The sequence below is a fragment of the Lepidochelys kempii genome, chromosome 8 (genome assembly GCF_965140265.1).
Source record: "Lepidochelys kempii isolate rLepKem1 chromosome 8, rLepKem1.hap2, whole genome shotgun sequence".
NCBI lineage: Eukaryota > Metazoa > Chordata > Testudines > Cheloniidae > Lepidochelys > Lepidochelys kempii.
Genome location: NC_133263.1, coordinates 8,013,170 through 8,039,228, shown reverse-complemented (window position 1 = coordinate 8,039,228; position 26,059 = coordinate 8,013,170). Strand labels below are relative to the sequence as shown.

The window sequence follows — 26,059 nt, the reverse complement described above, 5'->3', positions numbered from 1 at the left end:
TCTTAAGTAAAATTTAAACATAAAAGCAGCTCAGTTATCTGGGAAGCGCTGCCCAGTAGAACACCAAATGAAGGCAGCAGAATATTTGCAGAGCAGTTGACTCAGACTTAGCTAGAAAAGGTCTGAAGTGTCTTGTCTGGCTTTTCAGCTAATGCTTGTTACTTCATAAAAATAGAGGCAATAATATTTTATTGTTTATAATCATTATAAATGAGCTTGAAGGAAAACCCTGGATGTGAAAACAGCAAAACTTTGGGGACATCCATGTCTAGATTGGGATCCAGACTTGACAGCTGTTCCCTATCCTTATAATGGGCCAGATCAAACTCTGTGCATACTAAAATCCATGTGCTGCAAAGAGTAGGCACAATTACTAGGTAAATTAGACACACGGAAATGAGACAAAAACACTGGTCCTTTAGCTCCACAGACACAGGCCTCTAGATGTGAGCTAAAGAAAAAATGCCCTTATCTGATAGTAATAGGTCCCAAATCCTCACTGTAGGATAAACACTTGTCATAAATATAAAGGGAAGGGTAAACACCTTTAAATCCCTCCTGGCCAGAGGAAAAACCCTTTCACCTGTAAAGGGTTAAGAAGCTAGGATAACCTCGCTGGCACCTGACCAAAAGGACCAATGAGGAGACAAGATACTTTCAAAGCTGGAGGGGGGGGGGAAACAAAGGGTCCTCTCTGTCTGTGTGATGCTTTTGCTGGGACCAGAGCAGGAATGCAGGTCAGAACTCCTGTAAAGAGTTAGTAAGCAATCTAGTTAGATATGCGTTAGATTCTGTTTTGTTTAAATGGCTGATAAAATAAGTTGTGCTGAATGGGATGTATATTCCTGTTTTTGTGTCTTTTTGTAACTTAAGGTTTTGCCGAGAGGGATTCTCTATGTTTTGAATCTGACTACTCTGTAAGGTATTTCCCTTCCTGATTTTACAGAGGTTTTTCTTTTATGTTTTCTTAAAAGAGAATTTTAATTAAAGAACCTGATTGTTTTTTCATTGTTCTTAAGATCCAAGGGTTTGGGTCTGTGTTCACCTATGCAAATTGGTGAGGATTTTTATCAAGCCTTCCCCTGGAAAGGAGGTGTAGGGCTTGGGGGGATTTTGAGGGGGAAAGATGTTTCCAAGTGGGCTTTTTTCCCTGTTCTTTGTGTAACACTTTGGTGGTGGCAGCTTTTAACATAAGCTAGTAAGAATAAGCTTAGGGGGTCTTTCATGCAGGTCCCCACATCTGTACCCTAGAGTTCAGAGTGGGGAAGGAACCTTGACAACACTACAGAACAAAATCTCTCTCTCTCTCTAAGTCCCTCCCTCTACTTTGCATACAATCTCACTTGAACTTTAGAAACTCTAGATCCATGTGGGAACTTTGCAGCTCAGGTTCTAATAATAACAACAAAGATATTCTGCATTTGCTAATATTTACTTTCAAAACAGACATGATGGACCCAGTTTCAGGCTTTGCTCTGACCATTTGAGAAGGCTTGTGATTGGGTTTACTTTTATTTTTTTAATGAAAGATTAGTAGGGTAGAGCAGGGCTTGTAGCATTCACTGTGCCTCTCACAGAAGTTATAACGCACACAGAGAGTACCATAATAACCAAAAATATTTGCACCTCAACTAAGTAGCAGCCCTATCCACTACTTTTTATTATTTATATTACAGAGGCTTCTCAAGATCCCATCAAAGATCAGGGTCCCATCGTGCGAGGCACCTGTACATACAAATAGAAAGAGGCAGTCCCTGCCACAAAAAGCTTACTATCTAAACAAGACAAGGTGGGAGGAAGGAAGGAATAGTATCCTCATTTTACAGATGTACATGAGAGAGAGAAAGTGATTTGCCAAAGTCACACAATCAGCATATAGCAGAGACAGGAACTGAACCTAGAGCTCCTGAGTTTCTGACTAGTGACTTAATCATAAGATCATGCTTCCCTTTCTACATAGCCTCACTGAGATTTAGTGTATAAAAGAAGTCTGAAGTTTTTCCATCAAGTCATATTTGAGTTACGAATGGACAGAATTTGGGTTTTTTTTAAAAAGCAAAAACCCATCATTTTTTAAAAATTACCTAACTCAAGAGTGACTTTGCTAATTAAACTCAAACTGTCCAGAAAAATTCTTCTCTGGGAAGAGACTATAAAGGAGCTTTTCCTAGGAATTTTTGATGGCAGGTTCAAAATCAGTCCAATATTAGAAACTGTTTGACAGCATTAACTATCAAGTCACACTGTTATGACTTTGTAATACCTTATGTATACAGAGCATTTCAACCAAAAGGCTAATTAAGTGCTTTCCAGATAGCGTATATGGTTTAGGGCTCAGTCATCCCTCCACTGATATGAAACAACCTCTGTCCCTTCTTTGCTAGCTACATATCTGGGTTTTCATCTCCATCTGAAACTAGTGGAGAACTTTCCTGAGAATAATGTAGTTATTCAAACTGAAATTTGGCCAGGACATCAACCTTGACACCACTAACGTTAAAAGTACTATGAAATGTTTGGAACATCCTTTGAATTGCTGACACATTAAGACTGCAATAGGGACACACAAGTACAATACCATGGGACAACAACAGAGATCTGTTTTGCCCATTACTTCCTTAGTACATTAGGGAGCACTGGAGTGGTCACTGACTTAAGGCTAGGGCCTCGGCATTATCTGTGTTATACATCTGAAAGACAGCACAATGTCCCTGAATGCTGTAGGGCACTGATTTAGTATTGATTCAGGGAAGATCAATCACACCATATCCTGGCAGTACAGGAGTTAATGAAAAGGTCTCCTATCTAAATGCTGATGTAAATCACCTCTGCTTAGCTTAAAGATCTGACAAGATCATAGGCTGAGGCAGTAATGGCCAGAACAATGACAATGTCTCATTTTCTTATTAAATAAAAAAATGAACCAGTTTGTTTTATGTTTATTGGGGGGAAAAACAAATAATTGTGTCTAACTTCTCCTTTATTAGTTTTAGGATCCTGCATTTTTCTTTCATGCCTCAGTGATCCAGACCATCTTTACATGAGGTTTTAAAAAAGAAAGGCTATTATTCATATGCACTACTGAAAATTTTGCTATGGTGACTAACCCCGTATTTCTGGACTGCAGCCAGTGCAACATATAAAACCTTTTGGAATTAATAGGATGAAGAGGAAAAGCAAAGATGACAAGACACTGACTCTTAACAGCAGCAAGCAGGATGCCAATTATTATTCTCTGTTAAGAAAACATAGCGACCCACTGGAGGTGTTCTTATCTCCCCACTTGTACAGAGAAGCAATTCAATTAGTTATCCCTTTCAAACAAGTTTCACCTAAAAGAAGAAAGATCTCCACTTTATTTCACATAGGGCATTATCGCTCATCTCTATTTTCCATCCTAGTTACTATAAACTACAGCTGTTACACTGTTTGATAAAAGCACACCCGCAAAGGAGGCTTTATATATAAAAGGAATCATCTTGAATATGAGACATATTTTAAATGGACTATTTTATGTGAAGTGAGAGGACAATAGAGGTTTTCCAGCTGTATGTAAGAATTCCGGGCTTTACAGTTCCCTCTAACTTTGTTTCAAGGCAGAAAACTTGTAATGCTGCCTAGCCTGAGTACCTCATGCAATGAGGCAGATTCCTAGCTTGCATCTGTATGGTATGGCAGCTGTAAAAGTACTGAAAAATGAGGTTTCAGGGAAAGAAGTAACATAAGCTACATGGTGAAATGGCAGTACTTCTAAACATTCAAAAAACTTGAATCAGGCAACCATAAAATCATGAGATGAGATTTTAAAAAATAATAAACATCAAATTCCTTTCATTTGCCTTCTGGGGGCTGAGCTTTTGGGATTCATTCAGGTGATATTTTCAAGCATTTCTCTATATCTAGGAGGATTAGAAACTTAGGCCTAATTAAAAGTTGGATCAACATAACTACGTCAGTCAGGGGTGTGAAATCCTGACCTAACCCTCGGCATAGACACAGCTGTAGCAATGGGAGAATACTTCAATCAATGTAGCTGCCATCATTTGGGGAAGTGATGCTCCTACACTGACAGAAAAAACCCTTCTGTTGGTGTGGCTGCGTCTACACTACAGGATTATGCTGGCATAGCTACAGTGATATAGGTATGTAAGTATAGTCTCCATAGTGAAGACATACCCTTACTTTTTTAATGAAAGCTGAGATTTTCCATTGGTCACCTGATTCCAGGAGCTGGGTTTTAAGGTTAAAAAAAACAAATATCATGAGACTTATGACTTATCTTGTGTTAGCTGGCAACATGACAATGGTCATTATGTGTGCCAACATCAGAACAGCATGTCAGAGTTAGGGACACACCTGAATCTTACCCCCAAGATCCAATATTCTTGTTTTTCAGTGGGGCTTCAGGTATAAGTCTTCATGTGCTCAAGAAAGCTTCAGCTCATAGAGACTTACATCTGAAGCCATGCTTAGATGGAAAGCCTTGGGCTAGCTGGGCAGGTGTCTTATAGGATTCAGCTCAGCAGGAAGAATCAGGATCTGGAGATGCTGGAGTGAGGAACATTTTAAAGTCTACTGAGCTAGGTAACCCAATTATCCACAGACTTTGGGTTTCCCCTGAGATCTTTGGATAATCAAAGTTTTACTGTACCTCTGTAAAACTTCCCTCCCATATACTGCCCCTTATTAGATAGGATGATATTGTCAGATCTTCTCAAGTGTGTGTGTGTGAAAACATGAAACCTTTACTGGCTGCACAGTCTTGAGAGGAAAAGCCCTAGGTGCCCAAAGAAAGGAAGAAGGAAAAAAGAGGGAGAAGGAAATGAAGATGAGGAAAGAAAGGATAAATGAGGAATGAGGGAGAGGAGATACTGAAGTTGTCTGTATATAAAGAAACCTTTTAGCTGAATATTTATTTATTCATCCTATGCACCCACCCATCACATTGATATCTGGGCTCCTCAGATCCCTTCCCTATGCAGTACCATTCATAAAACATTCAGAAGACTCAGAGAAAACTAAGCCAATAAAGGTCATGGGGAATGATGCATTACACACTATCTGGTGCAGTTGGCCTCCTCTGTTGTGTTTGTTTACAGCACCTCATGGAAGTGACTCAAGGCAAGTTATAAAAAGAACACCATAATTATCTATATAGGACCAAACTTGACAGGGAATGTAGAGTATTGCCCAGCCATTATCAACAAGCTAAGCTTTATTATTTGTGGGAAAGACCCCTTATTACTTCATGACACATTCTACCCTCAGATGTGCATACCCAACTCCCATCAGAATTGTATACATGCATCTGACAGCCCTTTCACATCAGTTACTGAAAGTCATTCTAATAAGCTCCCTATCAAAGGAGAAACTTATGACTTAAATATTCTATAGGAAACTAAGTATTCTTCCCCCGATTCCTTTCCATTTTTTTTAAATTGAAGAAGCAAAGACCTCATTAAACTACATCTGATTTGCATGAAGTTTTGCATAAAATGTAAACACCTCTGGAACTCTGTTGGAATAATAGTCCAGTTTTTAACCACTTTTTAAAAATAATTCTCAATATGTTTCTATTGCATCCAGGGACCACTGCTTGTAAATTTACAAAGCTTTTATGCAAAGACAATATAGCCTAGTAGATAAAGTGATGGTCTGGTGATTTTTGAGGCTATTAGACCAAACCAAGTTAGGCTTGTCCTGTTTTTATTACAAGTTCATTCATTCTTTTCTTCTCTCAAATAAATTGTTGCATTTATTAACTCTAAATTATGGTAATAAACTTAAAACATCTTGTCAAGGTTCCTCCCCCACTCTGAACGCTAGGATACAGATGTGGGGACGTGCATGAAAACCTCTTAAGCTTATCTTTAGCCGCTTAGGTCAAAACTTCCCCAAGGTACAAAATATTCCACCCTTTGTCCTTGGATTGGCCGCTACCACCACCAAACAAATACTGATTACTGGGGAAGAGCTGTTTGGAAACGTCTTTCCCTCCAAATACTTCCCAAAACCTTGCACCCCACTTCCTGGACAAGGTTTGGTAAAAGGCCTCACCAATTTGCCTAGGTGACTACAGACCCAGACCCTTGGATCTTAAGGGCAATGAAAAAGCATTCAGTTTTCTTACAAGAAGACTTTTAATAGAAATGGGAGTAAATAGAAGTAAAGAAATCCCCTCTGTAAAATCAGGATGGTAGATACCTTACAGGGTAATTAGATTCAAAACATAGAGAATCCCTCTAGGCAAAACCTTAAGTTACAAAAAAGATACACAGACAGAAATAGTTATTCTATTCAGCACAATTCTTTTCTCAGCCATTTAAAGAAATCATAATTAACACATACCTAGCTAGATTACTTACTAAAAGTTCTAAGACTCCATTCCTGGTCTATCCCCGACAAAAGCAGCATATAGACAGACAGGGACCCTTTGTTTCTCTCCCTCCTTCCAGCTTTTGAAAGTATCTTGTCTCCTCATTGGTCATTTTGGTCAGGTGCCAGCGAGGTTACCTTTAGCTTCTTAACCCTTTACAGGTGAGAGGAGTTTTCCTCTGGCCAGGAGGGATTTTAAAGGGGTTTACCCTTCCCTTTATATTTATGACACATCTAATGAACATTTAAATGCTTTATTAAAAAAATCAAACCATAACATACAGCATAGTTTTTCATAAGGGTGGTTTTGGGAATCATTTAGGGAATGTGCTTTGCATTCCATAGACTTAATATAAAATATCTGATTCTGTTTTCTTTTGTAATTCACAAAGTTTCTATTACATTTCTGGAACAATATAGGGTCCTTTCTGTGGTTACTTAACCCCCATATAAATATTCCCATGGGTGTTAGTTGACAACTGTATCAGCAGAAGTGTCTATCTGATGTTTCAAAGGTACTGCATTCAAATTCTGTTAGGGTCGGGCTTTTATTAAGATTTTTATCCCTTCCTTCTACCACCCACTAGTTAGTCCAGTTATTGATTCATTCTTACCACTTTTCTAAAGCCCCCAAAAATTATATTTGACACAAAAAAATTCCACATGCAATAGCAGCCAAGTTAAAAGAATAAGGGCATGCAATAAAAACCAAGACAAAACCAGTCAGCCATGAGAAAATGTAATACATAAAAAAGAAAAAGTCATATTCGAAAAAGCCTAGGTGTTTATATAGTCAACTTAAGTAAAACACAATTATAAAATTAACTTAATCCCCCATCACCATTTAAAGCTCTCCCAAGTGGGTTTATGAATCCTAAAAAAAAGTCAGTTTAGTCCTTATTTTGTCTTGTTTAATTTGATAATATAAACAGCTAACTTTTTTGTAACTTAACTCTAAATATAAACATCACATATTTATACAGCTGAACTGTTCTGTTCTCAACTTGGATGTTTTTACATACAACCAGTTTTGGCTTAGATAGTAATTAGCAGGGTCCCGGGGGTGTGGGAGGAAGAGCACATACATAGATCATAGGTTTGAGCTTCACAAAGTCCATAACTCTTCCCATTTGGACAGGTGTCCTCAGATTTCTTGTACTGTAGGCTAGGTCAAGCAACTTCACTTGGCTCTTATAAAGGCCTTGTAACACTACATAAATAACTTAGGCTTCTAACAATGAAATTAACATACACACAAAGTTAAACAGAAATGTGTGCTCTTTCTTCATAATCCCTGAACCCCTACAAATCCCACAGAAGTCACTCAGAGCTGCAGATGCTTAGCACCTTTGAAAATCAGGTCACAGGAGACTTTTAGGTCTTCCAGTGACCCTGAATTCACCTATATTTCTGTGGGTGTGCCAAAGGGGAGTGTTATTGAAGTAGGCCTGGGTAACACATGGTCACTGATCACATCTTTGTAACTTCTATAAATGCATGCCAGACAACTACCTTCCTCCCCCAAAATGGCCTCCATTAGCATGGCTACATTCACTGGGGACTATGATGTTAGGAGTTGCTCAGGTAAGCAGATAAGCTGATTTCCTTTCAAATAAAAACTAAGTGTTCTCAGAAAAAGTAAGGCTTTGAAAGGGGAATAGGTCTAATGTGAGTCATGGTTTTCAACCTCTGTCCTGACACAAAGCCACTAAAAGATCTCCCCAAAGAGAATATTTTAAGGGTTGCACTTGGTATATTAGTACTGCTTAGAGTTTGGTGAGAAGATGAGTCCTTGCAAGGTATTTTCTCTGCCTGAGGTAGTTTCACATGATCCCCACTATTTGTTCTAGAGAGTCCATACAATATGCAGGAGCCAAAGGGAGCTACCACTTCCCCTTCTTGATCTTTTCAATATGCTTGTCAAGACATTGGGACCAGATTGTCAAAGGTATTTAGGTGCCTAACTCCTATTGATTTCAATGCAAGGTAAAAATCTGGTCTCTGAGGCTCTTCTCTGTGACTAAAGTGTTATGGTGCCATCTAGTGGGGGCCCTGCTGATTGCCTCAGCTCCCACAATAACAGGGTAAGTGTTTCTGTAACATTCCTGAATCAATCTCATTTCTATTAACTGCTTTATTTGCAGCTCTGAAAAGTAGGAACTAGTTATTTATCACTATAACATTGCTTTTCCAATCCTGAGGTCAGTCCTTACATAGTTCACATATCTTTATTCGGGCAAAACTCCCACTGATATTAATGGAAGCAGGATTTGGCCCTAAATGTTTGAATGAAACGTTAAATGGCAACATTCTTCTGATGTCAAACCAATATTAACCAGTAAATTGGTGATGAACTTTTAACAAGAGGCTCCTTCAAATATTCAGCCTTATTTACCATTTTATACTCCCCTCACTCACTTTCACCCAACACAAATTACCCCCTCATCTCAAGGACCCTAACACCTCATGGAAGCTCCTGTATCTAGAAGCTGATCTTGCAGTAGCAATCATGGGTGGTTTCAGAGTAACAGCCGTGTTAGTCTGTATTCGCAAAAAGGAGCACTTGTGGCAGCAGGAGAGTGGGTTTGGGGGGGGGGGGTGAGAAAACCTGGATTTGTGCTGGAAATGGCCCAACTTGATTATCATACACATTGTAAGGAGAGTGATCACTTTAGATAAGCTATTACCAGCAGGAGAGTGGAGTGGGAGGAGGTATTTTTTCATGCTTTATGTGTATAAAAAGATCGTCTACACTTTCCACAGTATACATCCGGTGAAGTGAGCTGTAGCTCACGAAAGCTTATGCTCAAATAAATTGGTTAGTCTCTAAGGTGCCACAAGTAATCATGGGTGGATTGCCTTAAGGAGGGTGTTGTTTGGTGTATTTGTGTGGGAGAGCAGGAGAGTGTGATTAGGAAAGGAATGACTGTTTGATCTGCAGCACAGTTGCAACAGCAGAACTGGAAATAATTTCAGGTGTTTAAAGCAAGCTCCCTGATTAGAGGTGATTGGGATGCGTATTAGCTGATTAGCTATGCTGGAGATGGAACAACAACTAAAACTGTTGTCTCTTCAAAATGTAATAACTTAATTGCTGTGCAATAATGGGACAAGTAAGAAAATATTCCCAGTGCCATGAAATTTTCTTAGTAACTTCCCAAAGAAAAGGGGAGAGCTCTTTCTGATGCCCCCTATTTGCTGTTCCATCACCCCACTGCACACCTGGAAGAAATCTCAGCAATCCCTATGGGATGTCCCAATTCTAGCAGGGTAACCCATTAGGGAATGTCCAGATCATATTTATTCTTATGTTTCCTGTATCCATCCTAGAGGTTCACTGAAAAAATCAAAACAGACAAACAAAAACAGGTAAAGGATTTTAAAAAAAAACATTTTAATATGATTTGAACACTATACGTTGCTGAGTTATGGAAGTGTATAATTTTATTCTTATGACCTCCCCCTTCCTTCTATTGTTTGTTATACTCTCTTGTTGCAACTTGTCTTAAAACTAACTTGTAAGCTCTTGGGAGCAGGATCTGTGTCTGATGTGTTTGTGAAGTGCCTAACATGATGAGGCCCCATTCATGAGAGGGGTCTCCGGGTGCTACTAGAATATAAGGCCTATATTCTAAAAGATATTAAAATAGGGTACCCATCAACTTATACCCAGAGAATATAAAAGCAAAACCGGAGACCTTCATTACTACTAGTTTAATTGGTATGTGAGTAATTTCAGCCCTGCTTTTTACCAGTGCTGATTGTGCCTGGGGATTAGGAAAGAGGTGTTGGCTTCCATATCCCCATATGTGCAACAGGTTGGAGCCAATGACTGTCTTATATTTTATGCCTTTAAGACATGAGGAAGGATGGTCCAGTGGTTAAGGCACCAGCCAGGGACTTGGGAGGCTGGGCAAGTCACACAAATCTCTCTGGCCCAGATCCAGAAAGGTATTTAGGCTCATAGCTTCCACTGATTTCAGTTGTTTGCGGTGTTGTAGCCATGTTGCTCTCAGAATATGAGAGAGACAAGGGATTACCTTTCCCAGACCTGAAGAAGAGCTCTGTGGAGCTCAAAAATTTGTCTTTTTCACCAACAGAATCTGGTCCAGTAAAAGATATTACCTCACCCACCTTGTGTCTCACTGATTTCAGTGAAAGGCAGGAGCCTCAATATCTTTGAGGATCTGGGGCAGAGTCCGTACCTCAGTTCCCTTCTAAAATGGGGAGAATAGCACTTCCCTACTTTGCAGGGGTGTTGAGGATAAATATAGTAAATAATGTGAGGTGCTCAGATACTACAGTAACGGGGTCACCGAAGCACTTAAGATTGTGCCAGATCTTATTCTTTACACTTTTATATTCCTAGAATCACTCACATACACAGATATAGTTCAATGGGGACATCTTTCTTTTACTATTACTTTATAACATCTAATAAATTGGCTATGCTGTTGGTGTTTCAACAGAGTCTTCCCTAAAGCCAAACAAACATGCTGATTGACTGATATGTTCACATTTCTATAACAAAGCTGCAACCTACTAGGACAGGAAACTGATCCACAACAAAAGGCTGTATTTTTCCCTCTATCGCTCTGGAAAAACAAACCAGTATTGGAAAGGATGGGTGACTTTCCAGTTAATAGGATTGAAAGTCATGAGATCTAGTTCCGTTACATGCTCTACACAGATTATGTGGCTGTAGGAAGGTCACTTAACCTCTCTGTTTATCAGTTTCCTCAGCTCTGAAACAGGAATAACTACCCCACAGAGGTGTCGAAGGCTTAATTCACTAAAGAGAAACTATCATGGGGAGTCCTTTCCAGTCCTATGTACCTAAATCTCATGCTTCAGCTGGCAGCCTGTACCCCTGATTGATGTATTCTGGGGAGGAAGGATTTTCCTTCTTCTGAAGAATCAGAGATGGTAACAACTGGAGATGGGACACCAGACAGTGCTCTAAGACAGTACTGAGAATTCTTTCTCAGATGCTTAGCTGGATGGTCATGTTCATGTTCTGAGTGTCATATTGATCACTATTTTCAGGGTCAGGAAGAAATTTTCCCCAAGGACAGATTGGCAGGGACCTTGTATTTTTTGTTTGTTTTCCTTCCTCTGCAACATTGAGTATTAATCGCTTGTTAGGACCATTGGGGTGTCTCACCAAATCGGTTCCCTAACATTGCAGAGGCCTACAGAATTGGTGCACCTCAGCAATTCTATTTTCTGCCTGTGTCACATAAGAGTTTAGTTTCCTCAGGGCTGTAACATTTCAGTCTCATCCAGGTTATTGTGCTCAATAAAGGGGTAACTAGTGGGGTTTAGGGACCTGTGCAAGAGGTCAGACTAAATGATCTAGCAGCCCCTTCTAGCCTTAAACTATATGATTATAGCTCAAAATCTGATCAATTTAAAAATGAGTTAAAGGCAGTTTCCCATACAGTATCTGTCCCTGAATTCCCCTGCCAACTTTTGTGGTTTTCAATCCCATTTTCCTATTTTACTGGATTTTTCTCCCCACTCTTGCTGTGTGGAAAAATCCACACAGACATGGGAAATTAAGACCCCAATCCTATAAATACTTGTACATCTGAATAACTTTATTCCCATAAGTAGTCCCGTTCTATTCTATGTAAGTAGTGGACAGGATCCAGACCTAGTTGACTAAACACAAAGTGCTGTCAAATGTATAAAATATAATCAAACATATTTTTTCTCTAATCTATTTCTGTTACAGTAATCTTAAGTGTCAGCTCTAATACTAGAATGTTTAAAAAAACAATAGAAATGTTTTTTAATTTGATGGTGTCACTTTAATATTTGTAAAGAATATTTTACAATATCTTTGATCTTCTGGTGGAAGACATTACAGAAATGCAAGGTATGTTTAACAGCTGAACAGAATCAGATATTTTATTAATGAGTAATTAATTAAATTTCGTCCTTTAATAGTGTGATACATTTGAAATATATCAGACTACTTTCTATAGCAAAAATATATCTTTAATCAGTATTACTGAACATCAGAATAAAGCTCAGAGAAAAAACTGAACTAGAAGAATCTGCTTATATAAAATTGCATTAATCTTCATTCAGTGATACTTCCTCCATCCTTTTCAATGTTACTGAAGATCAGTGAAGTTGATATAAGCCATCCTCTTTTAGTTTGAAATTCAGAATCTTTGATTTTAGATAGACAGAATCTCTTCAGTGTGTAATTTCAAGATCAAAGTTGGGAGTCCTTAAGTAGCAGATATGATTACTCTGCCTCCCTCCATTATATTATCATATTAATGATTTTGATATCTAAAACAGTATTTTAAAAAACAGTAAAACAGCAGTAAAACATAAGAGCTGTGTGCAACCAGAACCAGACTTCAGTAGGATCAAAGATGGCCTGTTAGCAGACCATGTTTAGAAATATCAGGGCAAGCAGAAATAGGACAGATGTGTCACTTAAGTAACAGACTTGACCTCTGCATTCTTCAGCAACCTTGCTAGGCAATTTGCTTAATGGGCTGTCAGAAGAAAATAGTGCTCTGCCTTCATACAGATGGTAAGAGCTGCACTAACAAACCACGGCAGAGGTGACTACTGGAATAAAATGTCACAGCAGAAGGGGACCATGTAATGCAGAAGTAGCACGGCACTCTCTTTGGGATCTGTATGAATACAGGAAACTTTAAGTAGCAGCACTGCCATTGTTTAATGCCCCTTGTATTGATAAATGTTTGAACCAAAAAAAACTAACAACCTGCTGTATGAAACAAACAGTAATTTATTCTTAGTATGTGCTATACCAGCAATTCTGCTAAAGCCTGACCACACTTAATCAACATCCTGAGTTGCTTTCTTATGACTCCCAATAGGAATTTGAACCTAACTGGAACAACCCTAGCATTTCACATTGCTTATATTGTTAAAAGGGGGGAATTGTTTAATGCTATTTCACTGGTTGACTTATTAACTTCACATTCACTTTTACTAGATATATAACTGGGTTCTATTCATTACTTTAAAAATATAAAACGATACAGAATAAATTTTTAGTAACCTTGTGCACAGTAAAATAGCTCCTTTATGAGCTCAGATGACAGGAAGATTGAAATAAAATGTTCCACTATTACCTTACTGTGCACTTTCACATTTCTTTTGAGTTGTTCATTTTTTCTTATTTTATGGGAAGGAATATTATTTTGTTGCTCGTATCTTACTTCCAGTTAATATTTTTGCAATTGAACACACGTACTGTAATGTTAATTCGTATCTGCTGCATTGAGATGACATCATCAAAGGCCCTTGGAGAATATCATTCTTGTGTGATCACCTCCTTCGTCCTATGGGGTTCTGCTTCTGCAACTCACTCTGCAGGTGGCTCCTGCACCCCTGCAGGAGCCCCAGTGAATCACAGAATCATAGAATATCAGGGTTGGAAGGGACCTCAGGAGGTCATCTAGTCCAACCCCCTGCTCAAAGCAGGACCAATCCCCAATTAAATCATCCCAGCCAGGGCTTTGTCAAGCCTGACCTTAAAAACTTCTAAGGAAGGAGATTCTACCACTTCCCGAGGTAACCCATTCCAGTGTTTCACCACCCTCCTAGTGAAAAAGTTTTTCCTCATATCCAATCTAAACCTCCCCCACTGCAACTTGAGACCATTTCTCCTTGTCCAGTCCTCTTCTACCACTGAGAATAGTCTAGAACCATCCTCTTTGGAACCACCTCTCAGGTAGTTGAAAGCAGCTATCAAATCCCCCCTCATTCTTCTCTTCTGCAGACTAAACAGTCCCAGTTCCCTCAGCCTCTCCTCATAAGTCATGTGTTCCAGACCCCTAATCATTTTTGTTGCCCTTCGCTGGACTCTCTCCAATTTTTCCACATCCTTCTTGTAGTGTAGGGCCCAAAACTGGACACAGTACTCCAGATGAGGCCTCACCAATGTCAAACAGAGGGGAACGATCACGTCCCTCGATCTGTTGGCTATGCCCCTACTTACACATCCCAAAAATGCCATTGGCCTTCCTGGCAACAAGGGCACACTGTTGACTCATATCCAGCTTCTCGTCCACTGTCACCCCTAGGTCCTTTTCCGCAGAACTGCTGCCTAGCCATTCAGTCCCTAGTCTGTAGCGGTACATTGGATTCTTCCGTCCTAAGTGCAGGACCCTGTACTTATCCTTCTTGAACCTCATCAGATTTGTTTTGGCCCAATCCTCCAATTTGTCTAGGGCCCTCTGTATCCTATCCCTACCTGCCACCGTATCTACCACTTCTCCTAGTTTAGTATCATCTGCAAATTTGCTGAGAGTGCAATCCACACCATCCTCCAAATCATTTATGAAGATATTGAACAAAACCGACCCCAGGACAGACCCTTGGGGCACTCCACTTGATACCGGCTGCCATCTAGACATGGAGCCATTGATCACTACCCGTTGAGCCCGACAACCTAGCCAACTTTCTACCCACCTTATAGTGCATTCATCCAGCCCATACTTCTTTAACTTGCTGGCAAGAATACTGTGGGAGACCGTGTCAAAAGCTTTGCTAAAGTCAAGAAACAATACATCCACTGCTTTCCCTTCATCCACAGAACCAGTAATCTCATCATAGAAGGCGATTAGATTAGTCAGGCATGACCTTCCCTTGGTGAATCCATGCTGACTGTTCCTGATCACTTTCCTCTCGTGTAAGTGCTTCAGGATTGATTCCTTGAGGACCTGCTCCATGATTTTTCCGGGGACTGAGGTGAGGCTGACTGGCCTGTAGTTCCCAGAATCCTCCTTCTTCTCTTTTTTAAAGATGGCCACTACATTAGCCTTTTTCCAGTCATCCGGGACTTCCCCCAATCGCCACGAGTTTTCAAAGATAATGGCCAATGGCTCTGCAATCACAGCCGCCAACTCCTTTAGCACTCTCGGATGCAACGCATCCGGCCCCAAGGACTTGTGCACGTCCAGCTTTTCTAAATAGTCCCTAACCACTTCTTTCTCCACAGAGGGCTGGCCACCTACTCCCCATGCTGTGTTGCCCAGCGCAGCAGTCTGGGAGCTGACCTTGTCTGTGAAGACAGAGGCAAAAAAAGCATTGATTACTTTTGCTTTTTCCACATCCTCTGTCACTAGGTTGCCTCCCTCATTCAGTAAGGGGCCCACACTTTCCTTGGCTTTCTTCTTGTTGCCAACATACCAGAAGAAACCCTTCTTGTTACTCTTGACATCTCTTGCTAGCTGCGGCTCCAGGTGCGATTTGGCCCTCCTGATTTCATTCCTACATGCCCGAGCAATATTTTTATACTCTTCCCTGGTCATTTGTCCAATCTTCCACCTCTTGTAAGATTCTTTTTTATGTTTAAGATCCTCAAGGATTTCACTGTTAAGCCAAGCTGGTCGCCTGCCATATTTACTATTCTTTCGACACATCGGGATGGTTTGTCCCTGTAACCTCAGTAGGGATACTTTGAAATACAGCCACCTCTCCTGGACTCCTTTCCCCTTCATGTTATTCCCCCAGGGGATCCTACCCATCAGTTTCCTGAGGGAAAGTCAAAGTCTGCTTTCCTGAGGGAAAGTCAAAGTCTGCTTTCCTGAGGGAAAGTCAAAGTCTGCTTTCCTGAAGTCCAGGGTCCGTATTCTGCTGCTTACCTTTCTTCGCTGTGTCAGGATCCTGAACTTGACCAACTCATGGTCACTGCCTCCCAGATTCCCATCCACTTTTGCTTCCCCTACTAATTCTTCCCGGTTTGTGAGCAGCAGGTCAAGAAAAGCTCTCCCCCTAGTTGGCTCCTCCAGCACTTGCACCCAGAAATTGTCCCCTACATTTTCCAAAAACTTCCTGGATTGTCAGTGCACGGCTGTAGTGCTCTCCCAGCAGATATCAGGATGATTAAAGTTGCCCATGAGAACCAGAGCATGCAATCTAGTAGCTTCTGCGAGTTGCCGGAAGAAAGCCTCATCCAATCCCCCTGGTCCGGTGGTCTATAGCAGACTCCCACCACTACATCACTCTTTGCAAAAAGAAAAGGAGTACTTGTGGCACCTTAGAGACTAACATACTCCTTTTCTTTTTGCAAAGACAGACTAACACGACTGTTACTCTGAAACCTGTCATTACATCACTCTTGTTGCTCATACTTCTAAACTTAATCCAGAGACACTCAGGTTTTTCTGCAGTTTCATACCGGAGCTCTGAGCAGTCATACTGCTCCCTTACATACAGTGCTACTCCCCCACCTTTGAAGTCTATGGGGCCCTTGCCATGCTGTCAATTGTAGGACTAGGGCCTATATAACTATTACAAAACAACTGTCCTTTGTTCTAGTTTCCATAAAAAACAAATAGGCATTGTGTCAAATACCATTTCATCCCACTAGATGGAGTGCAAAACATATGGTTTTAGAGTAGCAGCCTTGTTAGTCTGTATCCGCAAAAAGAAAAGGAGGACTTGTGGCACCTTAGAGACTAACATTTATTTGAGCATAAGCTTCTGTGAACTACAGCACACTGCATCGGATGCATTCAGTGGAAAATACAGATTTATATACACAGAGAACATGAAACAATGGCTGTTACCATACACACTGTAACGAGAGTGATCAGGAAAGGTGAGCTATTACCAGCAGGAGAGCGGGGGGGAGGGGGGGGCAGGAGAGAAAACCTTTTGTAGTGATAATCAAGGTGGGCCATTTCCAGCAGTTGACAAGAATGTCTGAGGAACAGCGGGGGGGGGGGGAATAAACATGGGGAAATAGTTTTACTTTGTGTAATGACCCATCCACTCCCAGTCTTTATTCAAGCCTAATTTAATGGTGTCCAGTTTGCAAATTAATTCCAATTCAGCAGTCTCTTGTTGGAGTCTGTTTTTGAAATTTTTTTGTTGAAGAATTGCCACTCTTAGGTCTGTAATGGAGTGACCAAAGAGATTGAAGTGTTCTCCGACTGGTTTTTGGATGTTATAATTCTTGACGTCTGATTTGTGTCCATTTATTCTTTTACATAGAGACTGTCCAGTTTCGCCAATGTACATGGTGGAGGGGTACTGCTGGCACATGATGGCATATATCACATTGGTTGATGTGCAGGTGAACAAGCCTCTGATAGTGTGGCTGATGTGATTAGACCCTATGATGGTGTCCCCTGAACTGATATGTGGATACAGTTGGCAATGGGCTTTGTTGCAAGGATAGGTTCCTGGGTTAGTGGTTCTGTTGTGTGGTGTGTGATTGCTAGTGAGTATTTGCTTCAGGTTGGGGGGCTGTCTGTAAGCAAGGACCGGCCTGTCTCCCAAGATCTGTGAGAGTGATGGGTCATCCTTCAGCATAGGTTGTAGATCCTTGATGATGTGTTGGAGAGGTCTTAGTTGGGGGCTGAAGGTGAAGGCTCGTGGCGTTCTGTTGTTTTCTTTGTTGGGCCTGTCCTGTAGTTGGTAACTTCTGGGTACTCTTCTGGCTCTGTCAATCTGTTTCTTCACTTCAGCAGGTGGGTATTGTAGTTGTAAGAACGCTTGATAGAGATCTTGTAGGTGTTTGCTCCAACCCCTCAGATAGAGACAAATGCGGTTGTATCGTAGAGCTTGGCTGTAGACAATGGATCGTGTGGTGTGGTCTGGATGAAAGCTGGTTGTATATAAACATATGGTTGTAGCTCTGCTGCTGAGCAGTTAAAGCCTATATTCTGTTTGAATAAATCCTGAGTGAATAAGAGATTTCAGCCTTCAGAGGTTCTACTATTCTTCGCAGGCACTTAAAAGTTGCCCTCTGTTTTGTGGAGAATAAGTTAACTGTGGAATTTTACACTGCCTGAGAATACTTGAGAGTAGAACAGTAGTTTAAATAGAAAATGTTAGGAAGATACAGATTTGGGGCCAGACTGTGTTCCCCACATCTACATACATATCTCTCTCCCTCTTCCACATGAAAGGCGAGGTTCATCCACCACTATGGCACCATATTCCCCACTCTTGGAAGCACCTGTGCAGGGGTTGAGCCCTAGAGGGAGAAGATACATTGTTTCACCAATACCACAGGCCATCCACCCTAGCATGCCACACACAGGGTCAGTGAACAGAAACTCAGGCTTCTCCCCTCAAATCCCTTTAACAGATTTCCCTGGGACAAAGGGGCCTCAGTCTGGCCTCAAACTTTCTAATTTACAGAAGTTAACCAGCTCAAAAAGACACTCTCCTTCACAGCAGAGCATGATGACCAGCTTCTTTCCTTTCCCCCACTGTTATCAGTCTTGTCTAAAGTTATCTATTAAGTATGCTGTACATACATTCTCTCAAAGGAACTTCTGTAACTCTGTACAGCACCTCTGTACTGCAATCAAATAAAAATATTTGAGAGTAGAAACTATACATAAATAAACAAAAGAGGAGGGACTTGTAGTCTAAAGATGTTTCTTCTGCTACCAAGTTTGTTGGTAACAAGATGTCCCAAATTACCTCCTTGTCCTCTTAGCCTCCACCAAACAAAATATTTCCTAGGTCTAGCCAACAAAAAAAGCCAGTTTAGAAACAGGTGAGCCAACCATGCTTAATACAAGTTTAAACAAGCTGTAGTCGCAACTATGTTATATAGTTGCTGGACAGAAACCTGCATGTTACAGCCATGTTAAGGCACCCTACGTTAATCTATAGATACCTGGTAAGGTTACATTTTTCTAACCAGGAGTAGATTGGCTAATTCCCCAACATGATTATAACATATCCTTTTTGTCCACCCAGGCATGTCGTAATGTGTCTAAGCTGCAGCCATGTTTCCCAACTCTGCTTAAATATGGCTATTTTTGTAGTGTAGATGGTGCAGGGGAGCATACTTCACTTTCAAAAACTTATAATAAATCTCTATCAATCCTCTTCTCCAGGTTATGATGGTCCAGTTTTAGGCAGGACAATCCAGTCTCAAAACGTCGTATGTGTTTGTAAATTCTGCAAAATCTGTGACTTTCATATACTCTGGCAAAATGCTAACTTAAAATATTGTGTAGAAATGCAGAGGATTCATTTGTTTTTTCAGATTGCTACAAATAACAATTGGAAATAATACAAAAGGACATTCACTGCACAATACCTAAAGGGATATCGTTTGTTGTAATTAATCAGTAACCAGAAAATATATAGCTGTGTGTATAATTTGAAGCATGCAAGGCAAAATGTCCACAATCACAGGGGTTTCGGTATCTGACATGTTTGCTCATGCAAGTGGTTGTTGTTCGATCACTCAGAGCACACCTTTTATTTCATATAACTCCTACCAACTACAAGTTGGAAGACGGGGCAGAGAGTTTCTGCTTAACTCGATTGCTCATGACTAGTGTCATATGACATTTTAAAGATGGCTGAAGGAGAGAGTTGCAATGCATCTGCTGTGGAACGGAAAGAGGATTTTGAAATCATTGACAGAAACCTGATTCCTAATATAACTGAGCTCAAAAATGAAGGGAAAGAGAAAACTGTTGAAGAATCAGGATGGTCTGCTCCCATCTTTTCACTGGCCAAGAAAGCTTCAGAAAACTTAGCAGTGAGCTATGGCAACGCTCTGAAGTCTGCAGCTTTGGTAGGACTCGTACCCAAACCAGTCAGCAATGACAACACAGCAAAAACAAGTATGGTTATGTTTATTCAGTAAACTTTCTTATACCCTGTACAAATAAGTTAGTTATAGCCTGCAAGTGGCATGTTTTAGTGTCAGATACATTATTATTATTTTGCATTTATTAAAAACCTATCTCCTGTGGATACTGTAATGATTTCTACAAAGTACTTATGAATCCAGAGAACAAATCTCAGCAAACTTTTACATTATCAGGGAAAGCATAACTTTTTGATATTTTGGGGAGGCTAGCTTTTAATTTTTGTGCATTACATTTTTATTTCCCAGAAAAGTTCAGCTTAGATGTAGCATGACTGCATCAGTATCTAGAATGGTCTCTTTATTTATTTATAGGTGGGCTGACTGGGACAAGGAAACTATATATTGTTTACCAGTCATATGACTTTCACAGTCTCTCTGACACACACATAGTAATGAAACATCAGGAAGCAATTGTGCAACAGAGTTCTAATATTGAATAACAAGATATTAAACTATTCAGTTTCTCTTAAGAATCTTTTTCTACATGATAAATAATTTTATTAGCAAACATTTATGGATGTCCTTTTAGGAGCTTAAATCTGCTTAATTAGTATAATCCTGGCCCCACTGAATCTATGGGAGTTTTGCCATTGATTTCAGCAGGGTTAGGATGTCACCTTCTATGTAGTGTGTATTGCTGCATACATTAGCTAAAGTGTTTCTGGTAAGTCTTCCAAAAAAAAATGCCAGATAAATGACTAAATGGAACATCAACTTGAAGGAGACTAAATAGTGCCAGGCATGGGGGAGAAAGACAGGACATGAAGGCTCTGTCTACATCCTCTAATGGGGCTGGCCCCTCTTTTATGCACGAGTTCTATATTGAGGTATCAGATTCTGAAGTTACCCTATCATTGCATGTCATGGTCTATTGTACTTACTGAAACCTCTATCCCCAGGTGAGCTGACATAGCACAGTTCAGGTCCCACCTAAAGGCAAACGTTTTATTGACAAACAACCAGACAGGAAAGGATTGCTAGAAAAGGAAACAAGGGAAAAGGAAGAGAAAAGCAGAAGAGGAAACATGGGAGGAGGGACAAGGAGAGAGAGAAATCTGGAATGAACAGTGCAAAAGTTATTGGGTCTGATCAAAATATTCTGAAGTAGTTCGATTTCATGTTACACATTAACTACTTCCACAAAGATCAGGAGCTGGGAGTCTTACAACAAAGGCATTTCTCAGACTTTAATAGGTGCCTAATGAAGATTCTACAAAAAAAATAGCAAGAATAAGAATAATAGTTTCTGTGTAGCAGCAACAAGATACTCAGTGCTGTAGCTCACGAAAGCTTATGCTCAAATAAATTTGTTAGTCTCTAAGGTGCCAGAAGTACGCCTTTCCTCAATGCTCTCAGTGTGTGTGTATGTCCATGAAGATATAATACAGGAGTGATTTGCATGTGGAAAACTAATAATTAAATGTCTACTTCTAATCAGCAAATAAATCTCAGTATATCATAATGTCAAGCCACTAGACCTGGACTCAGATTGCACCCTCCAAGAGAAGGAAAAGGAATTCCCCTCCGCCCAACCCCGCATCATTCCACTGGGAGGAGCTTGGTGTGAGTTTGCCCCTCTCACTCCAACCCATGTGGTATAGGGTGCATGGCCTGGCTAGAACACTTGTAGTTCCTGGAGGGGAGACCACAGAAGACTAAGACCATTTCAATGGCAGTTGCATGTTCCTGCAGCAGCTCTTGCCTCTTCTACACCCCTTTTGGTTCCTGGCAGTGTGGCTGCAATGAAGCGGCCTTTGAATTCTACCCCACCCTCACAGCCCACAAAGAGGATTTCCCCACTGAGATGGGAGCTCCATGGCAAAAAGAATAAATCCCCAGGCTGTATTGTAAATTATTCTGAATTTCCACAGGGCCAGACGGGAGATGATATGCATTCCTGCCCCCATTTTACCCACCACCACCATTCCAGCCTTTCCCAACCTATGTGGAGCGCCCTTCACAAGATATAGTGGAGGAGAAGGGAAGTGAATGGTGCTGCAGAGGTGGCAGAGCAATTTTCCCAGTGGAAAGGGGAGAGCCATATATTATGATTTCCTCTGCTCCCAAATCTGGACATGCACACCCTCCAAACACACATAGTATAGTGTGTTCCTGACTGAATTCCTTCATAACCCTGGAAAAGTCACTTAGAAACATCAACTTGAAATCTAATCATTTTCAAAATATGAGTTAAGTGATTTCAGGCAGTACAGCTGCCCCTATGTTATAGCTTTATAATCACATTTAGCTTTTTTTTAAATATCTTCCCTTCCCTTTCAGTGTGCACAGAGGGAACTGACTATACGGGGGAAACAGTGAACATGAACACACAAAGTTCTGTCAAGTGCACAGTAAACTGAAAAACAGACTAGAATTTTCCTCTAGTTTTTCAATAATAATCAGATTTTACTTGCAAAAATAACAGACAACACTGAAAGTTGAATGTCCCTCTAACCTCCCCATGCCTCAGTTTCCCCATCTGTATAATAGTGATAATACACACATACCTTAGTAAAGCACTTGGAGAGCCTCTGAGAGGCATAAAGGATTGTAAATAAACAAAAAACAATCAAAGCTATAAAATATATTCCTTTGATGCATGTATATGATCCCATGCATATTAAGTGAATTGCTGTATGTTTGTGTAGTTATTAAAATTGTATATGCCACTACTAGAGAGCACTGTAATGAAATTAAAGGGATGCCTCCATAGTATTAAAGTGTGGCAGCCCTACAACTCCTGTAAATTCAGCCACACACATTTGAGATCTTCACAGATTTGCTGCATGAAGAGCAAGTACCCATGATTAATTTGGCAATATACAAAGATGTGACATTTTTAAATGTCACTGCATTTTCAGCTGGAAAACTGGGTGAGGTCTGAAGGAAACTCATATCCTTGTACATGAGTGCTATAAGTCTTGCCAATAAAATGGAGGAACTGGAATTACTGATGCAGAAGGTCAAACCAGACATTATAGGGACTACAGAAACACTGTGAAATAGCACTTATGATTGAAGTAAAAGTACTGAAGGATATATGCTGTTTAGGAGAGTCAGAAATAAAGGTAAAGGTGGTGGGGTAGCTTTGTACATCAATGATCTGGTAAACTATAAAGAACTACTAAGTGATAGTATGAACAAAACTGAATCTATTTGGGTCAAAATCATTAGAGAAGGATCATGAAAGACGTTCTGTTGGGATAGTGTTAGGGTCTGTTGTAAAACCCCAGGGTTGGACTGGGATATGGAAAGTGTATAGAAATATTACCACATCTGAGGCTGAACAAAAAAATAGAGCTGAATGCACCTAAAATACTGAAAGAATTGGCATAGGAGATTGCTAATCGGATAACAAGGATTTTTAATAATTCTGTCTATTCGGGGATAGTACCATATGACTGTAAAATAGCTAAAGCCATATGTATATTTAAGAAAGTGGGGCGGGAAGTGATCCAGGCAATTACAGACAGGTTAATCTGATCTCAGTAGTACGCAAGGTTTTAGAACAAATTGTGAAGGAAAGAGTAATTAAATTCATGGATGTTATACAACATTTTACCAAAAGTAGACAGTGCCACAACTAATCTGATTTCCTTTTTGAGAAGTGACCTTGTGGGGGGGGGTTGCCTTCATCTGTTGCATGGGGTGTGGGCTACTTGCCAGGATCAACTGGGTATATCTGAATCAGTTCCCTGCCTTTGCAGAGGCCCTGGGCATTTGTACACCTCAGTCCCTCCTAGTGTTTCCCTGTGGCACATAATAGATTAGTTTCCTGTGAGCTGTAAATACTTCAGTCTAATTTTGGGTGTTGGTGGCCTGTGATATACAGATTAGACAAGATGATCTGATAGTTCCTTCTGACCTTAAATTCTATGACTCCTTGCTTTTGTGGGATTCTTTGGTAATTAACTCTTATTTTAATCTAGTTTTTGTTTCCTTTTTTAAAAAATGTCCTATTGTGGATCTTAAATTGTGTAAATTATGTATTTTGATATCTATTGGTTTGTTTAGTAAACTGGGTATTTTGTAGTTGCATCAAATTACTTACCTCACACAATGAGCCAAGTGAATTCCATTGTCATGATGTGAGGCAAATAGTCTGCTTTTTTATGCCATCCTGATGATATTTAGAACATGCAAATAAATAGAAAGCACAGTAATTAATTTACTGTAGTAACTACTAAGCATTTAGGTTTGTCCTCCAGTGACCTTCGGCCAATGGAGTTTCTCACTTACACCAGTTCTGAATTTGGCCATCTGTTAATGGTTCCAGGGCCATTTATAGATAGATCAGAAGGGGCAGGAGGCAATAGACTAGATATTTTGATACTTCAGAAGTGCAAAGAACAATATTGCAATTGAACAATATTCAAATTTTCTCTTGCAATGTGTATTTGGGTTTATTTATAAAGCCCTAAAAAGAGAAGTTTACTGGTATGTTACTCAACTCCAGTGTAACTAACATTTGATAATTGTACAGCAATAGACCTCAGTCCCAAGGTGGGTTATTTGTTTCATTACATTGTTGTGAGGGAATGTACTTTCATCTTAAACTCCCTCTTTCTCAGTCATTCCAAACTTTTAAAAATATTTTGGTCAGAAACTTTTCACTTTGACTAAACCCAAAGTCAGACTACAAAAGACTGAAGCAAAATCTGTTCTGGCTGCTTTTGCTATGCTAAACAAGGGGATGGGATACCTTTATGTTGGATTTTTTTTTCCTTATCCAGTGTAACTCAAACAGCTCAAGTTTAAAACTTCAAACAAAACGAGAACTATTAATTCATAAGTACCTCTAAATATGTGTAGTATATGTAAATTATTCTATGCTCCATTCTGGCTATAACCCAATCGTGCTATCCTGTGTGTTTTCTGTTTGAGACAAGGCTGGATGAGGTAGTTTATCTTTTATTGGGCCAACTTCTGTTAGTCACTCCAAGCAGGTTCCTGTTTATTTTGGTACATTCTCTCTGTTACAGCGCTATACAAACTGGCACTCTGTAAATATTACAGATGGGGCTGGTAGCACTGCCTATAGTTAAGGTTGCCCAGCACTTCCCATTATAAGACTCTGTTTTCAATTGCTTGTAACTTTGCCAAACTTTAATCATTTGGGTTGAAATTTCCCATGCCAGGTCTCTGCTTCAGGCTGAAACATTTTGGAGGAACTTAAGCGAAAATGGTTCATCCATTTTGGAGAACATGATCAGGGAAAAAACAGGGGCTTATAGTCCATGGTTAAAAAAAAAAAATTATAAATCTCTGCGAAGCCCTAGCATTCTCATCCATGGGAGCAAGCCCTCGAAATCTGACCCTTATTCTGGTGTCAGGGATATACTTTTTGCTGTCCCCCTGAAAAACTGCCCAAACTTGATTAATTACAAGCCTTTGAAAAATCACAATTCACACATGGTCAAAGACTTGTAAGAGTTTGGCAGATAAATTCTCCAAAGATTCTATCTGCAGAGAGTATGCTACAGCCAAGCCAGCAGGTCTGATCAGGATTTTCCCTCCAATCACTCCTCATGGCTACTGTGACGCCAAATACAAATATGGAGAGCCACCATGAGACTTTCTCCTGTGCTCTCAATGCCCCCATGTTGACACCCAGGCAGAGGAGGAGGAAGCTGCCTGAATCCAATGCAAAGAGAACAAGAACCAGACTTTTGGGTGGTGGGGGGGGGGAGGAGGAGGAGAGAGAGAGCAGGGAGATTGACTGGTTTAGCAGGATGCATGCCTTGTTCATTGCACAGCATGAACCTGCTCTGGAGAGGAATCAGGGTTGTGTGCAGTGAAGGAGACTTGTCTGTACGTCCCCTGCCTCATTTGTTGCAGAAGCTGCACAGTATGTAGTGAATGAGGAAGGGATTGCAAGAAGAAAAATGATGCTTTCATTGTTAAGAAAATTGAAAGTTGCCCTGAATAACTAGATTCTACTCCTGCCTCTGCCATGGAGTTCCTATGCAATGCTGGGCAAGTCATTTCAATCAGATTTCTTTCAGAGGTGGTCACTAATTGTGTCCCTCATTTTCTTGGTTTCCAACTTGA

The 26,059-nt window shown here is 40.2% G+C and overlaps 1 protein-coding gene across 4 annotated transcripts in view; it reads left to right on the top strand.

The window, feature by feature from the left end:
* Positions 1-19,678: 19,678 nt before the first annotated feature.
* RUFY1 (RUN and FYVE domain containing 1) overlaps positions 19,679-26,059 on the top strand; it is a 31,942-nt gene continuing 25,561 nt past the window's right edge. For 3 of the 4 annotated variants that reach the window (XM_073355381.1, XM_073355380.1, XM_073355385.1), the window contains exon 1: positions 19,680-19,979. In XM_073355381.1, the coding sequence (XP_073211482.1) occupies positions 19,709-19,979 (271 nt within the window). In that variant the 5' untranslated portion in view covers positions 19,680-19,708. Of the gene's footprint in view, positions 19,980-26,059 lie in introns of all 4 variants that reach the window. The other variant, XM_073355382.1, reaches the window with a different exon arrangement.